The following is a 24,250-nucleotide window of genomic DNA, read 5'->3' as shown; positions in this document are numbered from 1 at the left end:
AAACTTTTCTAGATAAACGTGTGTTGTCTGTGGGAGACATTATGCGCACAAACCAAAGGCAGCGACCTTGGTAGGGCAATCTTTATTGCATATGAATGACAGGACCTGACATTGCCTCCCATTCATTCTCGTATCTGTATGTATCAGACAGTGGTGAAACCAGTTTACATGGTGTTCAACTGCTGTGGCTCCTGCTTTATGGTCTGCCATGATGTTCACACTAAGCATCGTCTGTTTAACACTCCACAGTCTTACAATATGTACACTACCAATATGCTTTAATAACTCCTTATGACACCTGTTATGTCAGTGTTACGCAGGCCTTATGACAGACTTCAAGTAAAGTGTTAGTGAACAGAAGAGAGCCTTCATCAAACTGCGCTTTTCCTTCATATATGTCACGAACAGTTTTATACAACTTTATATATATATATATATATATATGACACATGGTTTCCAGACTACTAATAAACATTGCTGTGGTAAAACAGTTTGACGTTATTGGAACTCCTGGCATACAGAAGCATTATTCTTCTCACCACAGTGGAGTGTACACTTCAAAGGGCCACTAAAGAGTAGGCTATACACTTCAGGGCCCTAGAGTGTTCCTGTTCGCACGGGTCTGCACTATCTGTACCTGAGGTAGCTCATACAGATAGATCTTAACTAAAAGCCACACCTACATAGCAGCAAAATAAAAAAATCATTTCGTAGCACAAATGAACAAGGAGACATGAGAAACCAAGAGTTGGACTTGCTAAAGCTTTGCATGTGCTCAACGTTTCACCTGTTATTTCCCATCTACAATATAAAACGTGAAGGTAGAATAGACAAAACAGTAAGGGAAGGGTACAATTTCAAAGCAAAGTGGGAAATAAGAGAATTATTTTCTAGACGTTTTGTCTTTTATTCATTTGAGAACAGGTGCAGACGGGGCACTGCCTAGTGAGAGTTCAGTACATTGAGTGTGTTTGACCCCCTGTACAGACTGAGATTGCAGATATGTCACTCCTCCAGATGATTTGAGTATTGAAACCTTAATTTTTACAATAAAGCTGATCCTTATATGGTTTCATTGTGTTCTGCTAAACAGACGTCATTGCCTGAACAGGCCTAGCACTCAGCACATTGTAGAGGGATGGATCCACGGAGGACCTAAACTGCCTAAAACCAACTTCTTTCACACAGCCAGATTATATTAATCCAGGAGTAGATTTCATTCTTGATTCAAGATCTAAAAACGTGACTTTATGAACATATTAAATATGAGCTTCTGTCTGACAGTCTGGGACTGAAGCTTAGCCTTAGTCCAGGACTATTTCAAGAAGTCATGTCCATGAAACCAAATCATCTTGATTATAAGTGCAATTTAGTCCAAGGTTTACTGTGAATCTGGCAAACCAACTGATCTATTCTGGGGATTCAAGCCACATCCCAAATCGACCTCTAGCACCAACATACTGGTGTAGATCTGAACTGACCGCAGAGGTCTAAGCAATATGGAGAACATTCCACTTGGCCTATCCAGGCACAAGGTGGAGATAGTTTAATGCCTATCCAATCCCTTCAGATCTACAGGAAGTGCCTTCTATAGTAGAAGCTAGTAGACTATTTCGGAATGGACTTCTGATGGGGATTCCAATAAACAACTAAACGTGTTGCTTTTTGTTTACAGTTTACCTCTCCACCAATAAGAGCCCAGTTCAACATTAGCAAGGGGTGTGGCCTAGCCTCACTTAAGTCCCCATGGCAACAGACACAGCATGTCCAATGGCATGCACAAGGGGTAGAGCTTCTCTTCCTTCCTCTCTCTCTCTGTAAAGCAGGTACACCTTCAGGATCAGAACACAGTGCAACGTTTCGGCAAAGCTACCTGGAAACATTAGCAGTGTCTCCACCTCCACTCTGTCTTTCTCTTTCCCCATCTCACGTGTCATCCATTCCATTCTATTCAGCCAAACAAATTCATGTCCCTTTCACTGCGGCTGGGGGATTCTGAATACCCAACACCACTCCATTTCCCATATTAGGATCAGTTCTGCTATAGGATTGGCCGGTGGGCCTGTCAGTCATGTCCATCAGCCATTCAGTAGGAGGAGATTGAGGAGGAGGCGGGCTGAAGGGAGCCTGAGGAGTTGGTGCGTCTCATGTGAGGGAGGAGGTATGTGTCAGTGCCCAGCTGGTGAACGTCGAAACGAGCCTCCTTACGGTAGGCCAGACAGCGTCGGATAAACGCCTGACAGGGAGAGATAGAGAAGGAAGATGGAGCGAGAGATGTTAGTTAATCTATAGAATATGGATCAGCTTCTCATGCTTTGTCTGTCCTAGTCACATTCAGACATGTCCTGACGAGTGTACAATTCAGAGTAAGTATGAGTCACCTTGGCCTCTGTGCTGGCCTGGGGCTTGGCAGGGAACTGGACCTCGGTGGCTTTGAGGATGGTGTTCTCCTGAAGGATGTCCTGCTGAGACTGGTTATGGCCAAATGGCTGCATGAACACACACACAGTTAAAACAAAACTGAGGTATAACTGACTGGGCCTAAAATTCACCTTTTGGGCTACCAACCACTGTGGTAAATTATTTTACAAGAAATTACAGATGCTTATGCTTTGCAATTTTTCTAAAACAATAAATTCATTACTAATAAGAAGTAATGTAGTATATTGTTTAATTTAATTTTTTGTGTCCTGAGTCTTTTAACCGAAATGTCACAGATGACAGATGTGTCACAGATGACAAATATGTTCACCTGCCCCTTTAAGGGTGGGGGGTTACCGTGGTAACCTCCAGTCATGTTTGTTCCTGTCATGTTTGTTCCTGTGAGATTGAGTCTGACTAGTTAGTAGAAGCATTGTCTTCTCTCCCTAGCAGTAGAAACTCAAACATAGAAAACAACCTCGCTTGTGAACAAAACAATGGAAATAGCCAAGAAACACAAGGACAAAGTCTCATTTCAGTAGATTTTTGCTATAAGTAAATTAGACCAACTTTTACTTTGAAAACAACTACTGCAGTATTTATTTGACTATACACTTTATCATAATTAAGTTTTTTTTAATTCACAAATGCAAGTGACATGCTCAAACTGTGAAGCCCTGACCACCCGCCAACGAGGCTAGTAAAATAGACATCTTACCCGCCAATGCCAAAATGTACCCGCATTTGGCAGGTGTTAATTTTAGGCCCTGATCACTGAGAAAAATAAAATGAGTACACTTCAGAGGTACCCCAATGAGTGTGAGTGCTTACCTTCCGTCCATAGAGGCACTGGAAGAAGATGACCCCGACTGACCAGACGTCCACTTTGTTAGAGATCTTAGGAGGCTCCTTGCCTACTACAAAACACTCTGGGGGAAGGTACCTGTACAAGAGGAAAACATGAAGAAACAATATACAATAGAAAAAAAACTAATATAACTATTTGTGTGTCGTGTCTCACCAGTATGTGCCAGCTCCCTGTGATGTGAGATCCATGCCGTCCACACCATAGTTGTCATCATCCATGATCTTAGACAGCCCAAAGTCTGTGATCTTTATCTCTCCACATGCAGTCCCATCCACCAGCAAGATATTACCTGCACAAGAGGCGTGAGTTGAGTATGTGTGTATGTCACAGACACAAACATGAGTCACTGTGTCAACGAGTGTGTTTGTGTGTGTGCCTGGTTTGAGGTTGTAGTGTGTGTGTGTCACAGGAGGTTGGTGGCACCTTAATTGGGGAGGACGGGTTTGTGGTAATGACTGGAGTGGAATCAGTGGAATGGTATCAAATACAGACACATGGTTTCCAGGTGTTTGATACCATTCCATTTACTCTGTTCAAGACATTATTATGAGCTGTCCTCCCCTCAGCAGCCTCCTGTGGTGTGTGTGTAACTGGTTTGAGGTCGTAGCGGGTGTGTGTGTGTACCTGGTTTGAGGTCATAGTGTATGATGGGGGGTTTGATCTCATTGAGGTATCGCAGGGCATTAACTATCTGCATGACGATAGACCGCGCCTCCTTCTCTGACATCAGCTTGTTCTGTTTCAGATAGAAGTCCAAGTCGTTCCCCTCACAGAACTCTAGAACCGTACAGAACCTAAAGGCAGAGAGAAAGAGACAGAAAGAGAAAGCGTGAGAGCAAAATTGCAAGATTATGTTATAATGCTGTAATTGCATCAAATGGTTGTTTTTGCAACAGAATAGAGGATTCGTATAACTCTATTGTGTCTGTGTGAACTGAAAGTGGGCCTCTGGGAGATTCAACACTGACAGGAGATTTACGATGTCTTTGGGTGATATCAGGGAGATGTCTTGGGGCCAGACTCTGGTTTCTACACAATGAGAACAGTTTTTACAGCCAATACTGTCTGCTGTGAATTATAAGTATCTTTCATACAAATCTTAACACTTTGACCCATTCCATACATCTTTTGTTAGTCATGTAGACTGAAGGAGAATGGACTTTGCTATAAAATGCTGTGGCTCAAACCAGCTTGTTGAGTTCTCAGTGGTCACCTCCAGGGGTGATTACCGACCAGCTCCCTTACTGCAGTAATTAAATAATAAATTTTGATTTTTTTTTGAAGAAATCTTAGTCTCTCCTTTTGATTACAAAAAATCCACCACAATTTTGGCGACGAGGATGGGACGATAAACTTCAATTTATCTGATTGTTCCCAGTGAAACTCAGGTTAACCGTGCATGGGTAGTTGGATTAGATGCAACCAGGGGAAAGCCATTCTCCACTATTTGGAGCAGATCGGATCCCCACCTGGCTGAGAGCGTCAGCTGAATGGATACAGAATTGGATTAAGGGTGAGACTTGAACATGCACAGAATTAATAGTACTAATTAGACATTAACTGAACAAGTGATGAAAAGATAAAAAAGAAAAACAACAAAAAATAACAAAAGCCCCTGTTGAGTGTACACTTAGAGCGAGGTGTTCCTTAAGAGGGCCACAGCTGGGGTGACTAGCAGGACTGAGTTGTGTTGATGAGAGTGTTCTTAAGTGCGGAATCCTTGGACATGATTGTTAATTAGCCAGTTGTGGGCGACCAAAAGTCCAGATCCGTGGTACTGGGTTGATCACAGTAGGATTGGTGAGGTTGACGTATTGAATGAAGAACGAGAGTGCAGGTGACGCCTTGCTAGGCATCTGACTTTAGTGAAGTTCAAATTCTAACGTGTATGTAATTGATAAAAACTTTTGTTAACTTGTCTGGGAACGGGGTACCCCTCGCCAACAGCCAATGAAATTGCAGTGCGCCAAATACAAATCAACAGAAATCTCATAAATCTAATTTCTCAAACATACAAGTATTAGGCACCATTTTAAAGATAACATTCTTGTTAATCCAGCCACAGTTTCTGATCTAAAAAATGCTTTACAGCGACAACTCCACAAATGATTATGTTAGGTCACCACCAAGTCACAGAAAAACCCAGCCATTTTTCCAGCCAAAGAGAGGAGTCACAAAAATAGAGATAAAATAAATCACTAACCATTGATGATCTTCATCAGATGACACTCATAGGACTTCATGTTACACAATACATGTATGTTTTGTTCGATAAAATTCATATTTATATCCAAAAATCGCATTTTACATTGGCGTGTTTATGTTAAGTAGTTCCAAAACATGCTGTGATTTTGCAGAGAGCCACATCAATTTACAGAAATACTCCAAATAAATGTTGATGAAAATACAAGTGTTATGCATGGAACTTTAGATAACCTTCTCCTTAATGCAACTGCTGTGTCAGATTTGTTTTAAAAAACAACGAAAAAAGCATACCATGCAATAATCTGACTACGGAGCTCAGAGCCCAAAACAGCCAAAAATCCGCCATGTTGCGCAGTCAACATTAGTCAGAAATAGCATTATAAATATTAACTTACCTTTGATGATCTTCATCAGAATGCACTCCCAGGAATCCCAGTTCCACGATAAATGTTTGATTTGTTTGATCAAGTTCATCATTTATGTCCATATACCTCCTTTTGTTAGGGTGTTTGGTAAACAAATCGAAACGCTCGTGCAACTTCCAGCGGAATTTTCGTCCGACCTTACCGCTGGAAGTTGCACGAGCGTTTCGATTTGTTTACTAAACGCCCTGTTGTGGGACCACTAATAAGGCTATATTTTGATAATGTTATGGGTTTCCCTGTTCATATAGACAGGGTTTGAAATCCTGTGCGGGTAATCTTTGTAGAAGCTTTCTGTGTGGCCGCAAGTCTCTGGGTAACCTTTCAATGATGTTCTGTGAGGACATCTTACCAATCCTGTGTCGATGGTTATTTAGTCATGTTCTGTGTAAGCATTCGATCAATCCTGTGTGGGTGATCATGAAGGCTCTGTGTGAGCCTGAGATAAATAATAATTAGTAGATAAGTTAATGGTATGCAATGGTTTCAAATAGTTAAGTAACTATGTGAAAGCTATAAACCATTCCCGCAGGTTATAAAAATATTGTTTAAATGTGTTTGGGAACAGTACTGTGTGAGTGTGTAAATAAGATAAACATTTGCATAATAAGATGATTGAAATTTGGTTAAGAAATGTTGACTTAATGTAATTCATCATAGAATATCTCGGGCAGTATTGAGAGAGGGACGTTAGCAGCAAGTCTATAGTTTCTGGGAGCCTAGACTTTGTGGTTCCTGGGAGGTTAGAGAACCGCTGAGGATCCCATGACAGGCCGGTCATTGTACGGGAAATAAAAGTACATTTTTTTGGTTCCACTGGGAGTATGTTTGGAGCGCTGCTTCGTAGCTGGGGAGAGTCCTTGAAAACGCACATGGAATGGATGATGTGAGTACGTAATCAGATATGAAAATATGATGAGTTGTATGTGTGTATAATCGACAACTGGAGATTTGTAAAGTAATACTGGGAATATAATGAGATGCAACTTAAACAACCCATAAGTAGACGTATGTAGGTTTTGAGTTGGAGGAAGAAGAGGGATGAGTACAACCCCAAGAACACCATCTCAAACGTGAAGCATGGAGGAGGAAACATCATTCTTTGGGGATGCTTTTCTGCAAAGGGGACAGGACGACTGCACCTGAGGGGAGGATGGATGGGGCCATGTATCTCAAGATCTTGGCCAACAACCTCCTTCCCCCAGTAAGAGCATTGGGTCTTGGCTGGGTCTTCCAGCATGACAACGACCCGAAACACACAGCCAGGGCAACTAAGGAGTGGCTCCGTAAGAAGCATCTCAAGGTCCTGGAGTGGCCTAGCCAGTCTCCAGACCTGAACCCAATAGAAAATCTTTGGAGGGAGCTGAAAGTCCGTATTGCCCAGCGACAGCCCCGAAACCTGAAGGATCTGGTGAAGGTCTGTATGGAGGAGTGGGCCAAAATCCCTGCTGCAGTGTGTGCAAACCTGGTCAAGAACTAGAGGAAACGTATGATCTCTGTAATTGCAAACAAAGGTTTCTGGACCAAATATTAAGTTCAGCTTGTCTGATGTATCAAATACTTATGTCATGCAATAAAATGCAAATGAATTACTTAAAAATCATACAATGTGATTTTCTGGATTTTTGTTTTAGATTCCGTCTCACAGTTGAGGTGTACCTATGATAAAAATGACAGACCTCTACATGCTTTGTAAGTAGGAAAACCTGCAAAATCGGCAGTGTTTCAAATACTTGTTCTCCCACTGTACATCTCGTGTCTGAGCCGTTGAATTGCGACTGCTCGTCTCTATACTGACTCTTAGCTTGTTGGATTGCCTTGCGGAGGGAATAGCTACACTGTTTGTATTCGCTCATGTTTCCGGTCGCCTTGCCATGATTAAAAGCAATGGTTTGCTCTTTCAGTTTTGTGCAAATGCTGCCATCAATCCACGGTTTCTGGTTGAGGAAGGTTGTAATAGTCATCCTGGGAACAACATCACCGATGCACTAGCTAATAAACTCTCTCACTGAATCAGCGTAAACATCAATGTTGTTGTCTGAGGCTATCCAGAACATATCCCAGTCCACGTGATCGAAGCAATCTTGAAGCGTGTAATCCAATAGGTCGGACCAACGTCAAGCAGACATGAGCACTGGCGTTCGTTTCCTGTTTAAGTTTCTGTCTATATGCTGGGAGCAACAAAATGGAGTCCTGGTCCAGATTTGCCAAAAGGATGGCTTTGTATGGGTCGCGGAAGTTAGAGTAACAATGATCCAGAATGCTGCCAGCCCGGGTCATGCAATCAATATACTGATACACTTTAGGGCGCCTTATTTTCATATTAGTTTTGTGAAAAAAACCCAGGTACAATAAATGCAGCATCAAGAAATATGGTTTCCAGTTTACATAGAGTCCAATGCAGTTCTTTCAGGGCCGTCGAGGTGTCTGCGTCGGGGGGGGTACACGGCTGTGATTATAATCGAAGAGAATTCTCTTGGTAGATAATGCGGTCGGCATTTGATTGTAAGGAATTCTAGGTCAGATGAACAAAAGGACCTAAGTCCCGTATGTTTGTATGTTATTATGATCACACCACGACTCGTTAATCATAAGGCATACACCCCCGCCCTTCCTGTTACGAGAGGTTTCTGTTGGCGCGATGCGTGAAGATACCGGGTGGCTGTATCGATTCTGATAACATATCCCGAGTGAGCCATGTTTCAGTGAAACAGAGAATGATACAATCTCTGATGTCTCTCTGGAAGGCAACCCTTGCTCTAATTTCGTCTACCTTGTTGTCAAGAGACTGGACATTGGCGAGTAGTATACTCGGGAGCGGATAGTGATGTGACAGGCTACGGAGCCTGACCAGAAGACCGCTCAGTCTGCGGCGCTGTTTTTTTGGGTCACCTACCGGGATCTGATCCATTGTCCTGGGTGGTGGTCCGAACAGAGGATCCGCTTCGGGAAAGTCGTATTCCTGGTCGTAATGTTTTTAAGTTGACGTTGCTCTTATATCCAATAGTTCTTCCCGGCTGTATGTAATAAGACTTTAGATTTCCTGGGGTAACAATGTAAGAAATAATACATAAAAAAACAAAATACTGCATAGTTTCCTAAGAACGCGAAGCGAGACGACCATCTCTGTCGGCGCCATCTCTGGTCAGTCAGTCACGAGCAGGAACCCATACAATGAGTTATTGCTTTCCTGCTTCTTGGTTTTTGAAGAATGTATGCAATTTCTACATATGAATTCATGTTTTTTAAATCTTGTAATTTTCTTTTAAGTTGAGAGGACTCTCAAAATGGGGGCATGTGATGGCAAAATTGCAAGATCATGTTATAATGTTGTAATTGCATCAAATGGTTGTATTATGCAACAGAATAGAGGGTTCTTATAACTCTATTGTGTCTGTACGAACTGAAAGTGGGCCTCTGGGAGATGTAACACTGGCAGGAGATTTACGATGTCTTTGGGTGATACCGCATTCCAGAGCATGAGTTACTGTTTCTGTACTCAGGTACCAGTGGGAGATGGCTCCAGTATGGAGTTGGTGGGCCAGACCTTGGTCTCTACACAATGAGGACAGATACTGTCTGCTGTGAATTATAAGTATCTTTCATACAAATCTTAACCTTCCATACATCCCATTCCATACATCTGTTGTTAGTCATGTAGACTGAAGGAGAATGGACTTTGCTATAAAATGCTGTGGCTCAAACCAGCTTGTTGAGTTCTCAGTGATCACCTCCAGGGGTGGTTACCGACCAGCTCCATTACTGCACTAATTAAATAATTAAGTTTGATTGTTTTTGAAATCCTCTCGATTACAATAATTCCACCACAAGAGAAAAACAGAGAAAGAGTGTGAGCAAGAGAAACAGAGAAGACAATGGACTCCATTAACTATAACCTAAGAGGCATCTCAACAGTCTAAAATGGCTTCCTCTCCTTCATCTGATCTGTGAAAGAACTGTACTATATTTGGGGTAAAACGTCACTTACGTGTCTGTATCCAGGGAGAAGTAGTCGTAGAGTTTGACTATTCTGGGATGGTCCAGCTGTTTGTGTATCCGGTATTCTCTACAGGCATGCCTGGGACAGAAAACAATATTGTGTGTAAGCAAGTCTGGTCAAATAACGTTTAAAACTTGGATGTAAACTTGGTTGTAAATTCTGCGTCTCATACTTGTGGTAGTTCTCCTTCTTCTCCTCTCTCCAGTTCTTGTTGAGTTGGTGGATTTTAACGGCTGCGTAGCGCTGCTCAAACAGGTCAAAGGCCTGAAGACACAGAACACACATCAGACAAACACTCACAAGCACAGGTACAGTATGGATCTAGAATCTCTTAATAATCATTCACAAGCACATACTAGTAGTCAATCCATACCTTATAGACTTCACTGAAGCCACCTCTGCCTAGCAGATACAGCAGCAGGTACCTCTCATTCAGAGTGGGGTGGTCTTTAAACCTGACAGACAGACAGATAGACTGAACAGGCTGCTTCCTATAGTATATTACAATTATTATCTTATGAACACCTAGAAAGTATCAACTTGGCAGTCAGCCACACTATAGCTACTGGCCTACGGATAGGTAGGCACTAGGGTTGGGTTTTGAACCAGGAGACAGAGCTGGGGTCAGTACTTCTATATGATTGCGTCTTCCTGTCTTGTACTTACGATGAGCTGTCCTCATTGTTGATCCTCTTCAGCTCTCGGATGTGGAGGTTCCTCACCCTCTCCAACCTCTCCAGCTCTGCCTGGATCTCAGCCTCCTCCTGAGAGACAGTCAACCACATTACTCAGACAGTTAATCGTATTCATTTTGGGATCCGGGACAATAGTACTTTGAACAAACATGTTTGTGTTCATAGTGAAACCAACCTTCTTCAGGTGTCCCAGGCGAAGCTTGAAGATCTCCTCCTGCTCATGATACTCAGCCAGAGTCAACCTAAAAAAAAAGAGTTGATAAACGTCACTGCACCAACAACACAAAAGTGTGTGTATCCATCTGCCCGTGCGCATGCATGCCTGTATGTACAAGTGTGTGTGTCCCTCAGTGTGTGTGTGTACTCACATCTGAGGCAGGGAGGGTTTGAGGAAGGGGTCGGGGTCATTGCCGTTTACAACCTTGGCTTTGCGCTGTTTGGGTTCGGAGGTGGTTCCTAAGGAGAGGGAGGGGGAGGAGGAGGGGTTGGGAGGCTTCCTTTTGGCTAGCAGCTTCCTCTGACGCTCGATCTCCTCTCTCTGCTGGTTGATACCCTCCTGCTGCCTACACACAGAGAGAGTGTGTGTGTGTGTGGGGGGGGGGGTTTATAAAGTGTTATAGCAGGTCATAAGAAAGTAATCACATATAACAGGTCAAAAGAAAGTCATATTACACATAACAGGTCATAGGAAATGTTATCGTTTCATTATGCTTTGGAGAGCAGACCATGTACATACAGTATATTATGTGGGTTTGTGAAGTGTGTGTATTCTCACTTGACAAGGTTCTGGAATGCGTATCCGTCGGTCCACTGTTCAGTGTAGGAGGCTCCATGTCGTACAGTGGTGAAGTGACCCAGTCTGAGACGGTCCTGCATGCTCTTCTCTCTGCACGACTGCTTCTCCTGGGTGCTCTACATACACACAAATAGACGCCAGTTACACAATCGCACATGGGCTTGTGTCAGTAACAGACATCCATACAAACAAATCAACACCTTCTCTATGAGTAGTTTCTTGCTCATTGTGATGCATTTGTTCAGTCTCTCCTTGTATTTCTCCAGGAGTTTCTGCTGTTCATCAATCTGTCTCCTCAGGTCACAGTTGGCCTGGAGGAAAACAATACATGTATAAACACACAACAGTACACAACCTCTACCCATCACCTGTAGTACCCTAACTAGTACAACCTCTAACCATCACCTATAGTACCCTAACTAGTACAACCTCTACCCATCACCTGTAGTACCCTAACTAGTACAACCTCTACCCATCACCTATAGTACCCTAACTAGTACAACCTCTACCCATCACCTGTAGTACCCTAACTAGTACAACCTCTACCCATCACCTGTAGTACCCTAACTAGTACAACCTCTAACCATCACCTATAGTACCCTAACTAGTACAACCTCTACCCATCACCTGTAGTACCCTAACTAGTACAACCTCTAACCATCACCTATAGTACCCTAACTAGTACAACCTCTACCCATCACCTGTAGTACCCTAACTAGTACAACCTCTAACCATCACCTATAGTACCCTAACTAGTACAACCTCTACCCATCACCTGTAGTACCCTAACTAGTACAACCTCTACCCATCACCTATAGTACCCTAACTAGTACAACCTCTACCCATCATCTATAGTACCCTAACTAGTACACACTCTACCCATCACCTATAGTACCCTAACTAGTACAACCTCTACCCATCACCTGTAGTACCCTAACTAGTACAACCTCTACCTATAACCTATAGTACCCTAACTAGTACAACCTCTACCTATAACCTATAGTACCCTAACTAGTACAACCTCTACCCATCACCTGTAGTACCCTAACTAGTACAACCTCTACCCATCACCTATAGTACCCTAACTAGTACAACCTCTACCCATCACCTATAGTACCCTAACTAGTACAACCTCTACCCATCATCTATAGTACCCTAACTAGTACAACCTCTACCCATCACCTATAGTACCCTAACTAGTACAACCTCTACCCATCACCTGTAGTACCCTAACACCTATTGTACCCTAACTAGTACCATCTCTACCCACACCTGTAGTACCCTAACTAGTACAACCTCTACCCATCACCTGTAGTACCCTAACTAGTACAACCTCTACCCATTACCTGTAGTACCCCAACTAGTATAACCTCTACCCATCACCTGTAGTACCCTAACTAGTACAACCTCTACCCATCACCTGTAGTACCCTAACTAGTACAACCTCTACCCATCACCTGTAGTACCCTAACTAGTACAACCTCTACCCATCACCTGTAGTACCCTAACTAGCACCTAAACTCACCCTAAGCAGGTCATCTATGCGTCCCTCTTTCTTCTCCAGGTCCAGACTCTTGTTGCTCTCCAGAGCAGCCAGTTTCAGACCTGTCAACTCTGTCTGGAGAGAGACAGGAGAGGAGTAGGTGAGAAAGAAGTGTGACAGGTATGAGGAGTGTAAAGAGATGTGATAAGAGTTTGAGGAAAGAGAGAGTGTGCAAGTCTTACCTGAACACACTTGCTGGAGGAGGCTTTGTGGTTCATCAGGTGATCTCCGAAACACAGACTGGTAGGAGAGGAGCTGTTCTGTCTCATCTACAGAGAGACAACACACATACAACACTGTTATAAACAAGGTGATGAAACACACACCAAAGCCCAAAAAGGTCCTACCACGTGTGTATACGTACGTTAGAGCCAGGTGCAGAGTGAGCACCTTGGTGGGAGTTCTGTGGTGAGCGGAGGAACTGGGGTAGAGCCCTCACCGGACTGGAGCCACTCCCCCCCTGGAACTACACATAGGAAACAGCAGGGTGAGGAACAGGAAGTGACATCACATACATATTGCCCAGCAATACACTATGAAAGTCCCGCCTACTTCTTGGATCATGCCCCATACGGTTTTTGAATGCATTCATTTAAGATATATGTATAATTATATTTGTATTTGTGGATTAATTTTGTTCTACCTAATGGCTTTCATTAAAGTTTTCCATTCTCCCAAGTGACGCAGTGGTCTAATGCTTCCAACACACCGACAGCGTCGTTGCGCAAAATAGTCGCAGCATCATCTGGAAATGTATGCAACAAAAGTTCAACATTCACCTTCTGCTACCATTTCTGTCAAGCTGTCTACACATATAGTTTGACACATACATTCGATAAATCCAACGCATGCACCACAATGAACGCACTGCAACTGCCTTTGCAACGCGGCGAGGCAAACGCAGAGTTTCATTGGAAATGAATGTAATTCTGGTGTACCAAAATGCACTGACGTTGTCGGTGTGTTCGAAGTGTAAGGTGCTAGAGCCCTCACTACAGACCCGGGTTCGATCCCAGGTTATGTTGCAGCCGGCCGAGACCAGGAGACCCATGAGGCAGCGCACAATTGGCCCAGCGTCGTCCGGGTTAGGGCAGGGTTTGGCTGGCCGGGATTTTCTTGTCCCATCACGCTCTAGTGACTCCTGTGGCGTGCCGGGCGCTGTGCACACTGACTTCAGTCGCTAGTTGTACTGTGTTTCCTTCAACACATTGGTGGAGCTGGCTGACGGGTTAAGCGGGTAGTGTGTAAAGAAGTAGTGCGGCTTGGTTGGATTGTGTTTCGGAGGACGCACTCGACCTTCGCCTCTCCCGAGTCCGTACGGGAGTTGCAGCGATGGGACAAGACTAACTACCAATTGGATATCACGAAAAAGGGGTAAAAAGTAAAATTTTTATATAGATACATATACACACACACACACACACACACACACACACACACACACACACACACACACACACATATATACAGTGCCTTGCGAAAGTATTCGGCCCCCTTGAACTTTGCGACCTTTTGCCACATTTCAGGCTTCAAACATAAAGATATAAAACTGTATTTTTTTGTGAAGAATCAACAACAAGTGGGACACAATCATGAAGTGGAACGACATTTATTGGATATTTCAAACTTTTTTAACAAATCAAAAACTGAAAAATTGGGCGTGCAAAATTATTCAGCCCCTTAAGTTAATACTTTGTAGCACCACCTTTTGCTGCGATTACAGCTGTAAGTCGCTTGGGGTATGTCTCTATCAGTTTTGCACATCGAGAGACTGAAATTTTTTCCCATTCCTCCTTGCAAAACAGCTCGAGCTCAGTGAGGTTGGATGGAGAGCATTTGTGAACAGCAGTTTTCAGTTCTTTCCACAGATTCTCGATTGGATTCAGGTCTGGACTTTGACTTGGCCATTCTAACACCTGGATATGTTTATTTTTGAACCATTCCATTGTAGATTTTGCTTTATGTTTTGGATCATTGTCTTGTTGGAAGACAAATCTCCGTCCCAGTCTCAGGTCTTTTGCAGACTCCATCAGGTTTTCTTCCAGAATGGTCCTGTATTTGGCTCCATCCATCTTCCCATCAATTTGAACCATCTTCATCTGAAGAAAAGCAGGCCCAAACCATGATGCTGCCACCACCATGTTTGACAGTGGGGTTGGTGTGGTCAGGGTGATGAGCTGTGTTGCTTTTACGCCAAACATAACGTTTTGCATTGTTGCCAAAAAGTTCAATTTTGGTTTCATCTGACCAGAGCACCTTCTTCCACATGTTTGGTGTGTCTCCCAAGTGGCTTGTGGCAAACTTTAAACGACACTTTTTATGGATATCTTTAAGAAATGGCTTTCTTCTTGCCACTCTTCCATAAAGGCCAGATTTGTGCAATATACGACTGATTGTTGTCCTATGGACAGAGTCTCCCACCTCAGCTGTAGTTCTCTGCAGTTCATCCAGAGTGATCATGGGCCTCTTGGCTGCATCTCTGAACAGTCTTCTCCTTGTATGAGCTGAAAGTTTAGAGGGACGGCCAGGTCTTGGTAGATATGCAGTGGTCTGATACTCTTTCCATTTCAATATTATCGCTTGCACAGTGCTCCTTGGGATGTTTAAAGCTTGGGAAATCTTTTTGTATCCAAATCCGGCTTTAAACTTCTTCACAACAGTATCTCGGACCTGCCTGGTGTGTTCCTTGTTCTTCATGATGCTCTCTGCGCTTTTAACGGACCTCTGAGACTATCACAGTGCAGGTGCATTTATACGGAGACGTGATTACACACAGGTGGATTGTATTTATCATCATTAGTCATTTAGGTCAACATTGGATCATTCAGAGATCCTCACTGAACTTCTGGAGAGAGTTTGCTGCACTGAAAGTAAAGGGGCTGAATAATTTTGCACGCCCAATTTTTCAGTTTTTGATTGTTAAAAAAGTTTGAAATATCCAATAAATGTCGTTCCACTTCATGATTGTTTCCCACTTGTTGTTGATTCTTCACAAAAAAATACAGTTTTATATCTTTATGTTTGAAGCCTGAAATGTGGCAAAAGGTCGCAAAGTTCAAGGGGGCCGAATACTTTCGCAAGGCACTGTATATATACAAATCTCAAAATAAAACGAGAAAAAAAAAAAAATATTATTATAATAATAATAATAATAAAGGGTTTCCATTGCATTCTATTTTTAATTATGGAAAACCTTAAAGGCATTGGGTAGAAGTAAATAATCCACTAATAGGAATATAATTTTACATGCATCTTAAATGACTGCTTTCTCAAATATTTGAAGACATGCATAAATTTGAGGACACATTTGTGGAATCCCATTCTTAAAACAGCAAGGGACATGATCCAGGAAGTACATGGGACTTTCATAGTATATAGAAGAATGTCTCAAGTTGGGAAATTCACAATGTCAACCAATCACAATCATCACACCACGACCCAATCACCAATCATCTCACTTAACCTAACATAGCAGGCGTAGAAAGATGCCTGAGCAGAGTCCCTACCATTTTTCAGCGGAAATGGAAGTTAGATTGAAAATACTGTATCCCTGAAAACAGGATGTTAGCGTTTTCTGGCAACTCCACATAGGCTGCATCTCACTAAACATCTTGCGAGTCAAGACCAACCAGCTTGGCCCATGGAAGGCTTACATTTAGTTTAACTTACACAGAGAGAACACAAAGTGCATATAAATAACGAGTCTGGAACAACTACATAATACGACACTCACATCAAAGTAGTCACTGATCTTGGGCCCCCGTGTGGAAGTCTTCCCTGTGGTGGAGGAGAACACAGAGCAGATACCGTGGGTTAGCAACGCATTAACACAGATACAGAGGTTAGCACAGCCCAGGGACCTTACAACAGAATGTAACAATGACACTGTGTCACCTTGTTTAACGGAGAGTGACATTCAGAACATACACTTCAAATCAAATCAAATCAAATTTTATTTGTCACATACACATGGTTAGCAGATGTTAATGCGAGTGTAGCGAAATGCTTGTGCTTCTAGTTCCGACAATGCAGTAATAACGAACAAGTAATCTAACTAACAATTCCAAAAAAACTACTGTCTTATACACAGTGTAAGGGGATAAAGAATATGTACATAAGGATATATGAATGAGTGATGGTACAGAGCAGCATAGGCAAGATACAGTAGATGATATCGAGTACAGTATATACATATGAGATAAGTATGTAAACCAAGTGGCATAGTTAAAGTGGCTAGTGATACATGTATTACATAAGGATGCAGTCGATGATATAGAGTACAGTATCAACGTATGCACATATGAGATGAATAATGTAGGGTAAGTAACATTATATAAGGTAGCATTGTTTAAAGTGGCTAGTGATATATTTACATCATTTCCCATCAATTCCCATGATTAAAGTGGCTGGAGTAGAGTCAGTGTCATTGACAGTGTGTTGGCAGTAGCCACTCAATGTTAGTGGTGGCTGTTTAACAGTCTGATGGCCTTGAGATAGAAGCTGTTTTTCAGTCTCTCGGTCCCAGCTTTGATGCACCTGTACTGACCTCGCCTTCTGGATGACAGCGGGGTGAACAGGCAGTGGCTCGGGTGGTTGATGTCCTTGATGATCTTTATGGCCTTCCTGTAGCATCGGGTGGTGTATGTGTCCTGGAGGGCAGGTAGTTTGCCCCCGGTGATGCGTTGTGCAGACCTCACTACCCTCTGGAGAGCCTTACGGTTGAGGGCGGTGCAGTTGCCATACCAGGCGGTGATACAGCCCGCCAGGATGCTCTCGATTGTGCATCTGTAGAAGTTTGTGAGTGCTTTTGGTGACAAGCCGAATTTCTTCAGCCTCCTGAGGTTGAAGAGGCGCTGCTGCGCCTTCCTCACGATGCTGTCTGTGTGAGTGGACCAATTCAGTTTGTCTGTGATGTGTATGCCGAGGAACTTAAAACTTGCTACCCTCTCCACTACTGTTCCATCGATGTGGATGGGGGTGTTCCCTCTGCTGTTTCCTGAAGTCCACAATCATCTCCTTAGTTTTGTTGACGTTGAGTGTGAGGTTATTTTCCTGACACCACACTCCGAGGGCCCTCACCTCCTCCCTGTAGGCCGTCTCGTCGTTGTTGGTAATCAAGCCTACCACTGTTGTGTCGTCCGCAAACTTGATGATTGAGTTGGAGGCGTGCGTGGCCACGCAGTCGTGGGTGGACAGGGAGTACAGGAGAGGGCTCAGAACGCACCCTTGTGGGGCCCCAGTGTTGAGGATCAGCGGGGAGGAGATGTTGTTGCCTACCCTCACCACCTGGGGGCGGCCCGTCAGGAAGTCCAGTACCCAGTTGCACAGGGCGGGGTCGAGACCCAGGGTCTCGAGCTTGATGACGAGCTTGGAGGGTACTATGGTGTTGAATGCCGAGCTGTAGTCGATGAACAGCATTCTCACATAGGTATTCCTCTTGTCCAGATGGGTTAGGGCAGTGTGCAGTGTGGTTGAGATTGCATCATCTGTGGACCTATTTGGGCGGTAAGCAAATTGGAGTGGGTCAAGGGTGTCAGGTAGGGTGGAGGTGATGTGGTCCTTGACTAGTCTCTCAAAGCACTTCATGATGACGGATGTGAGTGCTACGGGGCGGTAGTCGTTTAGCTCAGTTACCTTAGCTTTCTTGGGAACAGGAACAATGGTGGCCCTCTTGAAGCATGTGGGAACAGCAGACTGGTATAGGGATTGATTGAATATGTCCGTAAACACACCGGCCAGCTGGTCTGCGCATGCTCTGAGGGCGCGGCTGGGGATGCCGTCTGGGCCTGCAGCCTTGCGAGGGTTAACACGTTTAAATGTCTTACTCACTTCGGCTACAGTGAAGGAGAGACCGCATGTTTCCGTTGCAGGCCGTGTCAGTGGCACTGTATTGTCCTCAAAGCGGGCAAAAAAGTTATTTAGTCTGCCTGGGAGCAAGACATCCTGGTCCGTGACTGGGCTGGGTTTCTTCCTGTAGTCCGTGATTGACTGTAGACCCTGCCACATACCTCTTGTGTCTGAGCCGTTGAATTGAGATTCTACTTTGTCTCTGTACTGGCGCTTAGCTTGTTTGATAGCCTTGCGGAGGGAATAGCTGCACTGTTTGTATTCAGTCATGTTACCAGACACCTTGCCCTGATTAAAAGCAGTGGTTCGTGCCTTCAGTTTCATGAACAAACGTATGTGGACACCTGCTCGTCGAAGATCTCATTCCAAAATCATGGGCATTGATATGGAGTTTGTGCCCTTTTGATGCTAAAACAGCTTCCAGGCATTCTGGAAAGGTTTTCCACTAGATGTTGGAACATTTCTGAGGGGACTTTCTTCCATTCAGCGACAAGAGCATTAGTGAGATCGGGCAATGATGTTGGGTGGTTAGGCCTGGCTCGCAGTCAATGTTCCAATTGATGCCAAATGTGCCGATGTGGTTGAGGTCAGGGCTCTGTGCAGGCCACTCAAGTTCTTCCACACCGATGTCAACAAACAATTTCTGTATGGACCTTGCTTTGTGCATAAGGGCATTGTCATGTTGTAACAGGAAAGGGTCTTCCCCAAACTGTTGCCACAAAGTTGGAAGCACAGAATCGTCTAGAATGTCATTGTATGCTGTAGCATTAAGATGTCCCTTCACTGAAACTAAGGGCTCTAGCCCGAATCATGAAAAACAGACCCAGACCATTATTCCTCCGCCACCAAACTTTACAGTTGGCACTATGCACTGGGGCAGTTAGCTTTCTCCTGGCATCCGCCAAACCATGAATAGTCGGTCGGACAGCAGATGGTTAAGTATAATTCATCACGCCAAAGAACACATTTCCACTGCTCCAGAGTCCAATGGCGGAGAGCTTTACACCACTCCAGCCGACGCTTGGCATTGCACATGGTAATCTTAGGCTTGTGTGTGTGTGCAGCTGCTAGGCCATAGAAATCCATTTCATGAAGCTCCTGACGAACAGTTCTTGTGCTGACGTTGCTTCCAGAGGCAATTTGGAACTCGGTAGTGAGTGTTGCAACCAAAGACAGACAATTTTTACACGCTATGAGCTTCAGCACTTGGCGGTCCCGTTCTGTGAGCTTGTGTGGCCTACCACTTCGCGGCTGAAGCATTGTTGCATCTAGAGGTTTCCACTTCAGAATAACAGCACTTACAGTTGACTGGGGCAGCTCTAGCAGGGCAGAAATTGAATGGACTGACTTGTTAGAAAGATGGCATCCTATGATGGTGCCACGTTTAAAGTCACTGAGCTCTTCAGTAAGACCATTCTACTGCCAATGTTTGTCTATGGAGATTGCATGGCAGTGTGCTCGATTTTAAACACCTTTCAGCAACAGGTGTGGCTGAAATAGCCTAATCCACTAATTTGAAGAGGTGTCCACATACTTTTGTATATATAGTTTACCTTGTTTAACTGAGTGATACCATGTAACATTCAATATACCTTGTTTAACTGAGTGATACCATGTGACATTCAATATACCTTGTTTAACTGAGTGATACCATGTGACATTCAGAATATACATTGTCTAATGGAAGGGCCCGACTACCGACAGGGAGCTTGCGAGTGAGTGACTTTGAAATGAAAATAAATCAAGTACCAAGGAGAATCTAAAATTCCTTCAGGTCCTGACCAGATCATTTCACCCCTGTTTATAACGACTGTTGTTTTTATTTTTATTTTATTGAAACATTTATTTATTTTTGACAGGGAGTCAGGTTGAGACCAAGGTCTCTTTTACAAATGAGCCCTGTAATTACAAAGACACACACATCACATGCAAATATAAAATGAAAGACAGGATTACAAAACACAATCATAGAAAACAGGTACAGTGCCTTAAGAAAGTATTCAAACCCCTTGACTTTTTTCACATTTTGTCGTGTTACAGCCTGAATTCAAAATGGATGAAATAGATTTTTCTCCTCACCCATCTAGACCCCATAATGACAAAATGAAACCATGTTTAGAAACTTCAGCGAATGTATTGAAAATGTGGTGGCAGGTAGCCTACTCGTTAGAGCGTTGGACTAGTAACCAAAAGGTTGCAAGATCGAATCCCTGAGCTGACAAGGTAAAAATCTGTCATTCTGCCCCTGAACAAGGCAGTTAACCCACTGTTCCTAGGCCGTCATTGAAAATTCGAATTTGTTCTTAACTGACTTGCCTAGTTAAATGGAAATATCTTATTTACATAAGTATTCACAGCCCTGAGTCAATACATGCTAGAATCATCTTTGGCAGCGATTACAGCTGTGAGTCTTTCTGGATAAGTCTCTAAGAGCTTTGCACACCTGGATTGTACAATATTTGCATATTATTCTTTTTACAAGTCAAGCTCTGTCAAGTTGGTTATTGATCATTGCTAGACAGCCATTTTCAAGTCTTGCCATAGATTATAAAGCAGATTTAGTCAAAAGTGTAACTCGGCTATTCAGAGTTGTTTTGGATTTGCCTTAAATATAATGCTTTGAATTCATGACATAAAGTTTGTTTCTTTGCCAAATTTCTTCCAATTTTAATGCCTTTTTGCAAGGGGTGTGCATACTTTCTGAAGGCACTGTATGTATGTGTCATACCCTGGCTGTTCTCCGATTGGATGTCAGCTTTCCTCTTCCTTCCTCTGGGCGACTCAGAGTGCTTCTTCTCAGGGGTCTGAGAATAAACAAATAGTAAATCACTTTTCTGACATTCGTGTGTCCCCTTAGGAAGAGAGTGTATGAGTGTGTGTGGTGGTGGTGGTGGGGGGTAGGACAGTAGGAAGGAAGAGTACGTACAGAATATGCAGGAGAACTCCCCCTCTTCATATCAGAGTTCTAGGGAGAGAAAGATACATTAAAAAGAGAGTGAGGAGAGGGTGAGACAGGGATGGAGGAAAGATAGCGAGGAAGGTTGAAAGAGGGAGGAAAGAGAAAGATTGAGGTGGGTCATGCAAGGACAAACAAAGATATCATTCAGTCTCCTGATTAACTGTCCATGGTTCCAAAAATGTAAATGGCTACATAGACAAAATGCCTGCCTTCCCTGTCTCCACTCAAACTAAATGGCGTCTTTTCTTTTAACAGCGAGTAAACCACCTGTGTGTCGGTGATATGGTGTGACATCTAATCACTGAAACTAGGCCAGACCCGTCCCTCACTGACATTGTCTCTGCATAGTGTGTGTGTCTCACCTCTGACTCTTTGTCGCTGGAAGAGCCGAGACTGCCATAGCTGTGGTTGGAGCACTCGTTGGCCAGACCCTGGACATACAGACAAGTCAGACATAACTGTTTAAGAGTGTGTGTGTGTAATGTGTCATTTTCATGTGCTTGCCTTTAAAAAAAACTTTTTGGTGTGTCTGGTATGAGTAAAAACCTGCACGTGTGCGTTATAGTATTTATGTGTGAGATAGTAATTGCGTAATAACGGGTGTGTCTGTCACCTTGGCCCCGCCGCTGGCGCTGCTTCCTACGGTGTTGCCGCTGACCGCACCCATGAACCTGGCCTCCAGAAGCTCCTGCCTGCGAGGGTCCAGGCTGTGCAGCTCCTCCATGGGGCCTAAACACAACATAACACATATGGCTATGTAAGGATACAACAAACTGTATCCGACTGTCTCACACTACTATCCACTTCAAATAAGTGCATATCAGATAAGTGCAAATGGTTTGAGTGCAGTGCACTTCACCAGTCCCACATCAACTTAGCCTATCTGCTTTTAGTGAACACATTATGGACAGCACCAAGCTATAGCACTTACAGTACCAGTCAAAAGTTTGGGCACACCTATTCATTCAAGTTTTTTTATTTATTTATTTTTTTACAATTTTCTACATTGTAGAATAATAGTGAAGACAAGAAAACTATGAAATAACATGGAATCATGTAGTAACCAAAAAAAGCATCAAACAAATCAAAATATATTTTATATTTGAGATTCTTCAAAGTAGCCACCCTTTGCCTTGATGACAGTTTTGCACACATTTGGCAATCTCTCAACCAGCTTCACGAGGTCGTCCCCTGGAATACATTTCAGTGAACAGGTGTCCCTTGTTAAAAGTTAATTTGTGGAATTTCTTTCCTTCTTAATGCGTTTGAGCCAATCAGTGGTGTTGTGACAAGGTAGGGTTGGTATACAGAAAAAAGCCCTATTTGATAAAACACCAAGTCCATATTATGGCAACAGCAGCTCAAATAAGTAGAGAAACTATCATTACTTTTTGACATGAAGGTCAGTCAATCCGGGAACATTTCAAGAACTTTGAAAGTTTCTTCAAGTGCATTTTCAAGCGCTATGATGAAAGTGGCTCTCATGAGGACCGCCACAGGAAAGGAAGACCCAGAGTTACCTCTGTTGCAGAGGATACATTCATTAGAGTTACCAGCCTCAGAAAATGCAGCACAAATAAATGCTTCAGAGTTCAAGTAACAGACACATCTCAACATCAACTGTTCAGAGGAGACTGTGTGAATCAGGCCTTCATGGTCAAGTTCCTGCAAAGGAACAACTACTAAAGAACACCAATAAGACATGCTTGGGCCAAGAAACGCAAGCAATGGAAATTAGACCGGTGGAAATATGTCCTTAGATTTTTGGTTCTAATCGCCATGTCTTTGTGAGAGGCAGAGTAGGAGAAAGGATCTCTGCATGTGTGGTTCCCATCGTGAAGCATGGAGGAGGAGTAATGGTGCTTTGCTGGTGACACTGTGAGTAATTTACTTAGAATTCAAGGCACACTTAACCAGGATGGCCACCACAGCATTCTACAGTGATACACCATCACATCTGGTTTGCGCTTAGTGGGACTACCATTTGTTTTTCAAAAGGACAATAACCCAACACACCTCCAGGCTGTGTAAGGGCTATTTGACCAAGAAGGAGAGTGATGGGAGTGCTGCATCAGATGACCTGGCCTCCACATTCAACCAACCTCATCCCAACTGAGATGGTTTGGGATGAGTTGGACCACAGAGTGAAGGAAAAGCAGCCAACAAGTGCTTAGCATATATGGGAACTCCTTCAAGACTGTTGGAAAAGCATTCCAGGTGAAGCTGGTTGAGAGAATGCCAAAAGTGTGCAAAGCTGTCATTAAAGCAAAGGGTGGCTACTTTGAAGAATCTAAAATAGATTTTGATTTGTTTAACACTTTTTTGGTTACTACATGATTCCATGTGTCATTTCATAGTTTTGATGTCTTCACTATTATTCTACAATGTAGAAAATAGTCAAAATAAAGAAAAATCCTTGAATGAGTAGGTGTCCAAACTTTTGACTGGTACTGTAGTATGTATCAGGTGTCAACAGTATGTTAGACTGTATGAA

At 43.3% G+C, this 24,250-nt stretch overlaps 1 protein-coding gene across 2 annotated transcripts in view; it reads right to left on the bottom strand.

Moving 5' to 3' along the window:
- Positions 1-63: 63 nt before the first annotated feature.
- Positions 64-24,250, bottom strand: part of LOC112260816 (serine/threonine-protein kinase tousled-like 1-B) — a 25,467-nt gene continuing 1,280 nt past the window's right edge. The window contains exons 2-22 of one of the 2 annotated variants that reach the window (XM_042328942.1): positions 22,370-22,485; positions 22,119-22,187; positions 21,724-21,762; positions 21,526-21,601; positions 16,684-16,727; positions 13,315-13,416; positions 13,133-13,219; positions 12,933-13,025; positions 11,608-11,718; positions 11,387-11,523; positions 10,980-11,174; positions 10,787-10,853; positions 10,583-10,680; positions 10,290-10,371; positions 10,089-10,180; positions 9,905-9,994; positions 3,914-4,083; positions 3,443-3,578; positions 3,253-3,364; positions 2,382-2,489; positions 64-2,236 (exon numbers count right to left, since the gene is read on the bottom strand). In XM_042328942.1, the coding sequence (XP_042184876.1) occupies positions 2,087-2,236; positions 2,382-2,489; positions 3,253-3,364; positions 3,443-3,578; positions 3,914-4,083; positions 9,905-9,994; positions 10,089-10,180; positions 10,290-10,371; positions 10,583-10,680; positions 10,787-10,853; positions 10,980-11,174; positions 11,387-11,523; positions 11,608-11,718; positions 12,933-13,025; positions 13,133-13,219; positions 13,315-13,416; positions 16,684-16,727; positions 21,526-21,601; positions 21,724-21,762; positions 22,119-22,187; positions 22,370-22,485 (2,174 nt within the window). In that variant the 3' untranslated portion in view covers positions 64-2,086. The remainder of the gene's footprint in view (positions 2,237-2,381; positions 2,490-3,252; positions 3,365-3,442; positions 3,579-3,913; positions 4,084-9,904; positions 9,995-10,088; positions 10,181-10,289; positions 10,372-10,582; positions 10,681-10,786; positions 10,854-10,979; positions 11,175-11,386; positions 11,524-11,607; positions 11,719-12,932; positions 13,026-13,132; positions 13,220-13,314; positions 13,417-16,683; positions 16,728-21,525; positions 21,602-21,723; positions 21,763-22,118; positions 22,188-22,369; positions 22,486-24,250) is intronic. The other variant, XM_042328943.1, reaches the window with a different exon arrangement.

Source organism: Oncorhynchus tshawytscha, linkage group LG10 (assembly GCF_018296145.1).
Source record: "Oncorhynchus tshawytscha isolate Ot180627B linkage group LG10, Otsh_v2.0, whole genome shotgun sequence".
Lineage (NCBI taxonomy): Eukaryota > Metazoa > Chordata > Actinopteri > Salmoniformes > Salmonidae > Oncorhynchus > Oncorhynchus tshawytscha.
This window is presented reverse-complemented; position numbering and strand designations above follow the sequence as displayed.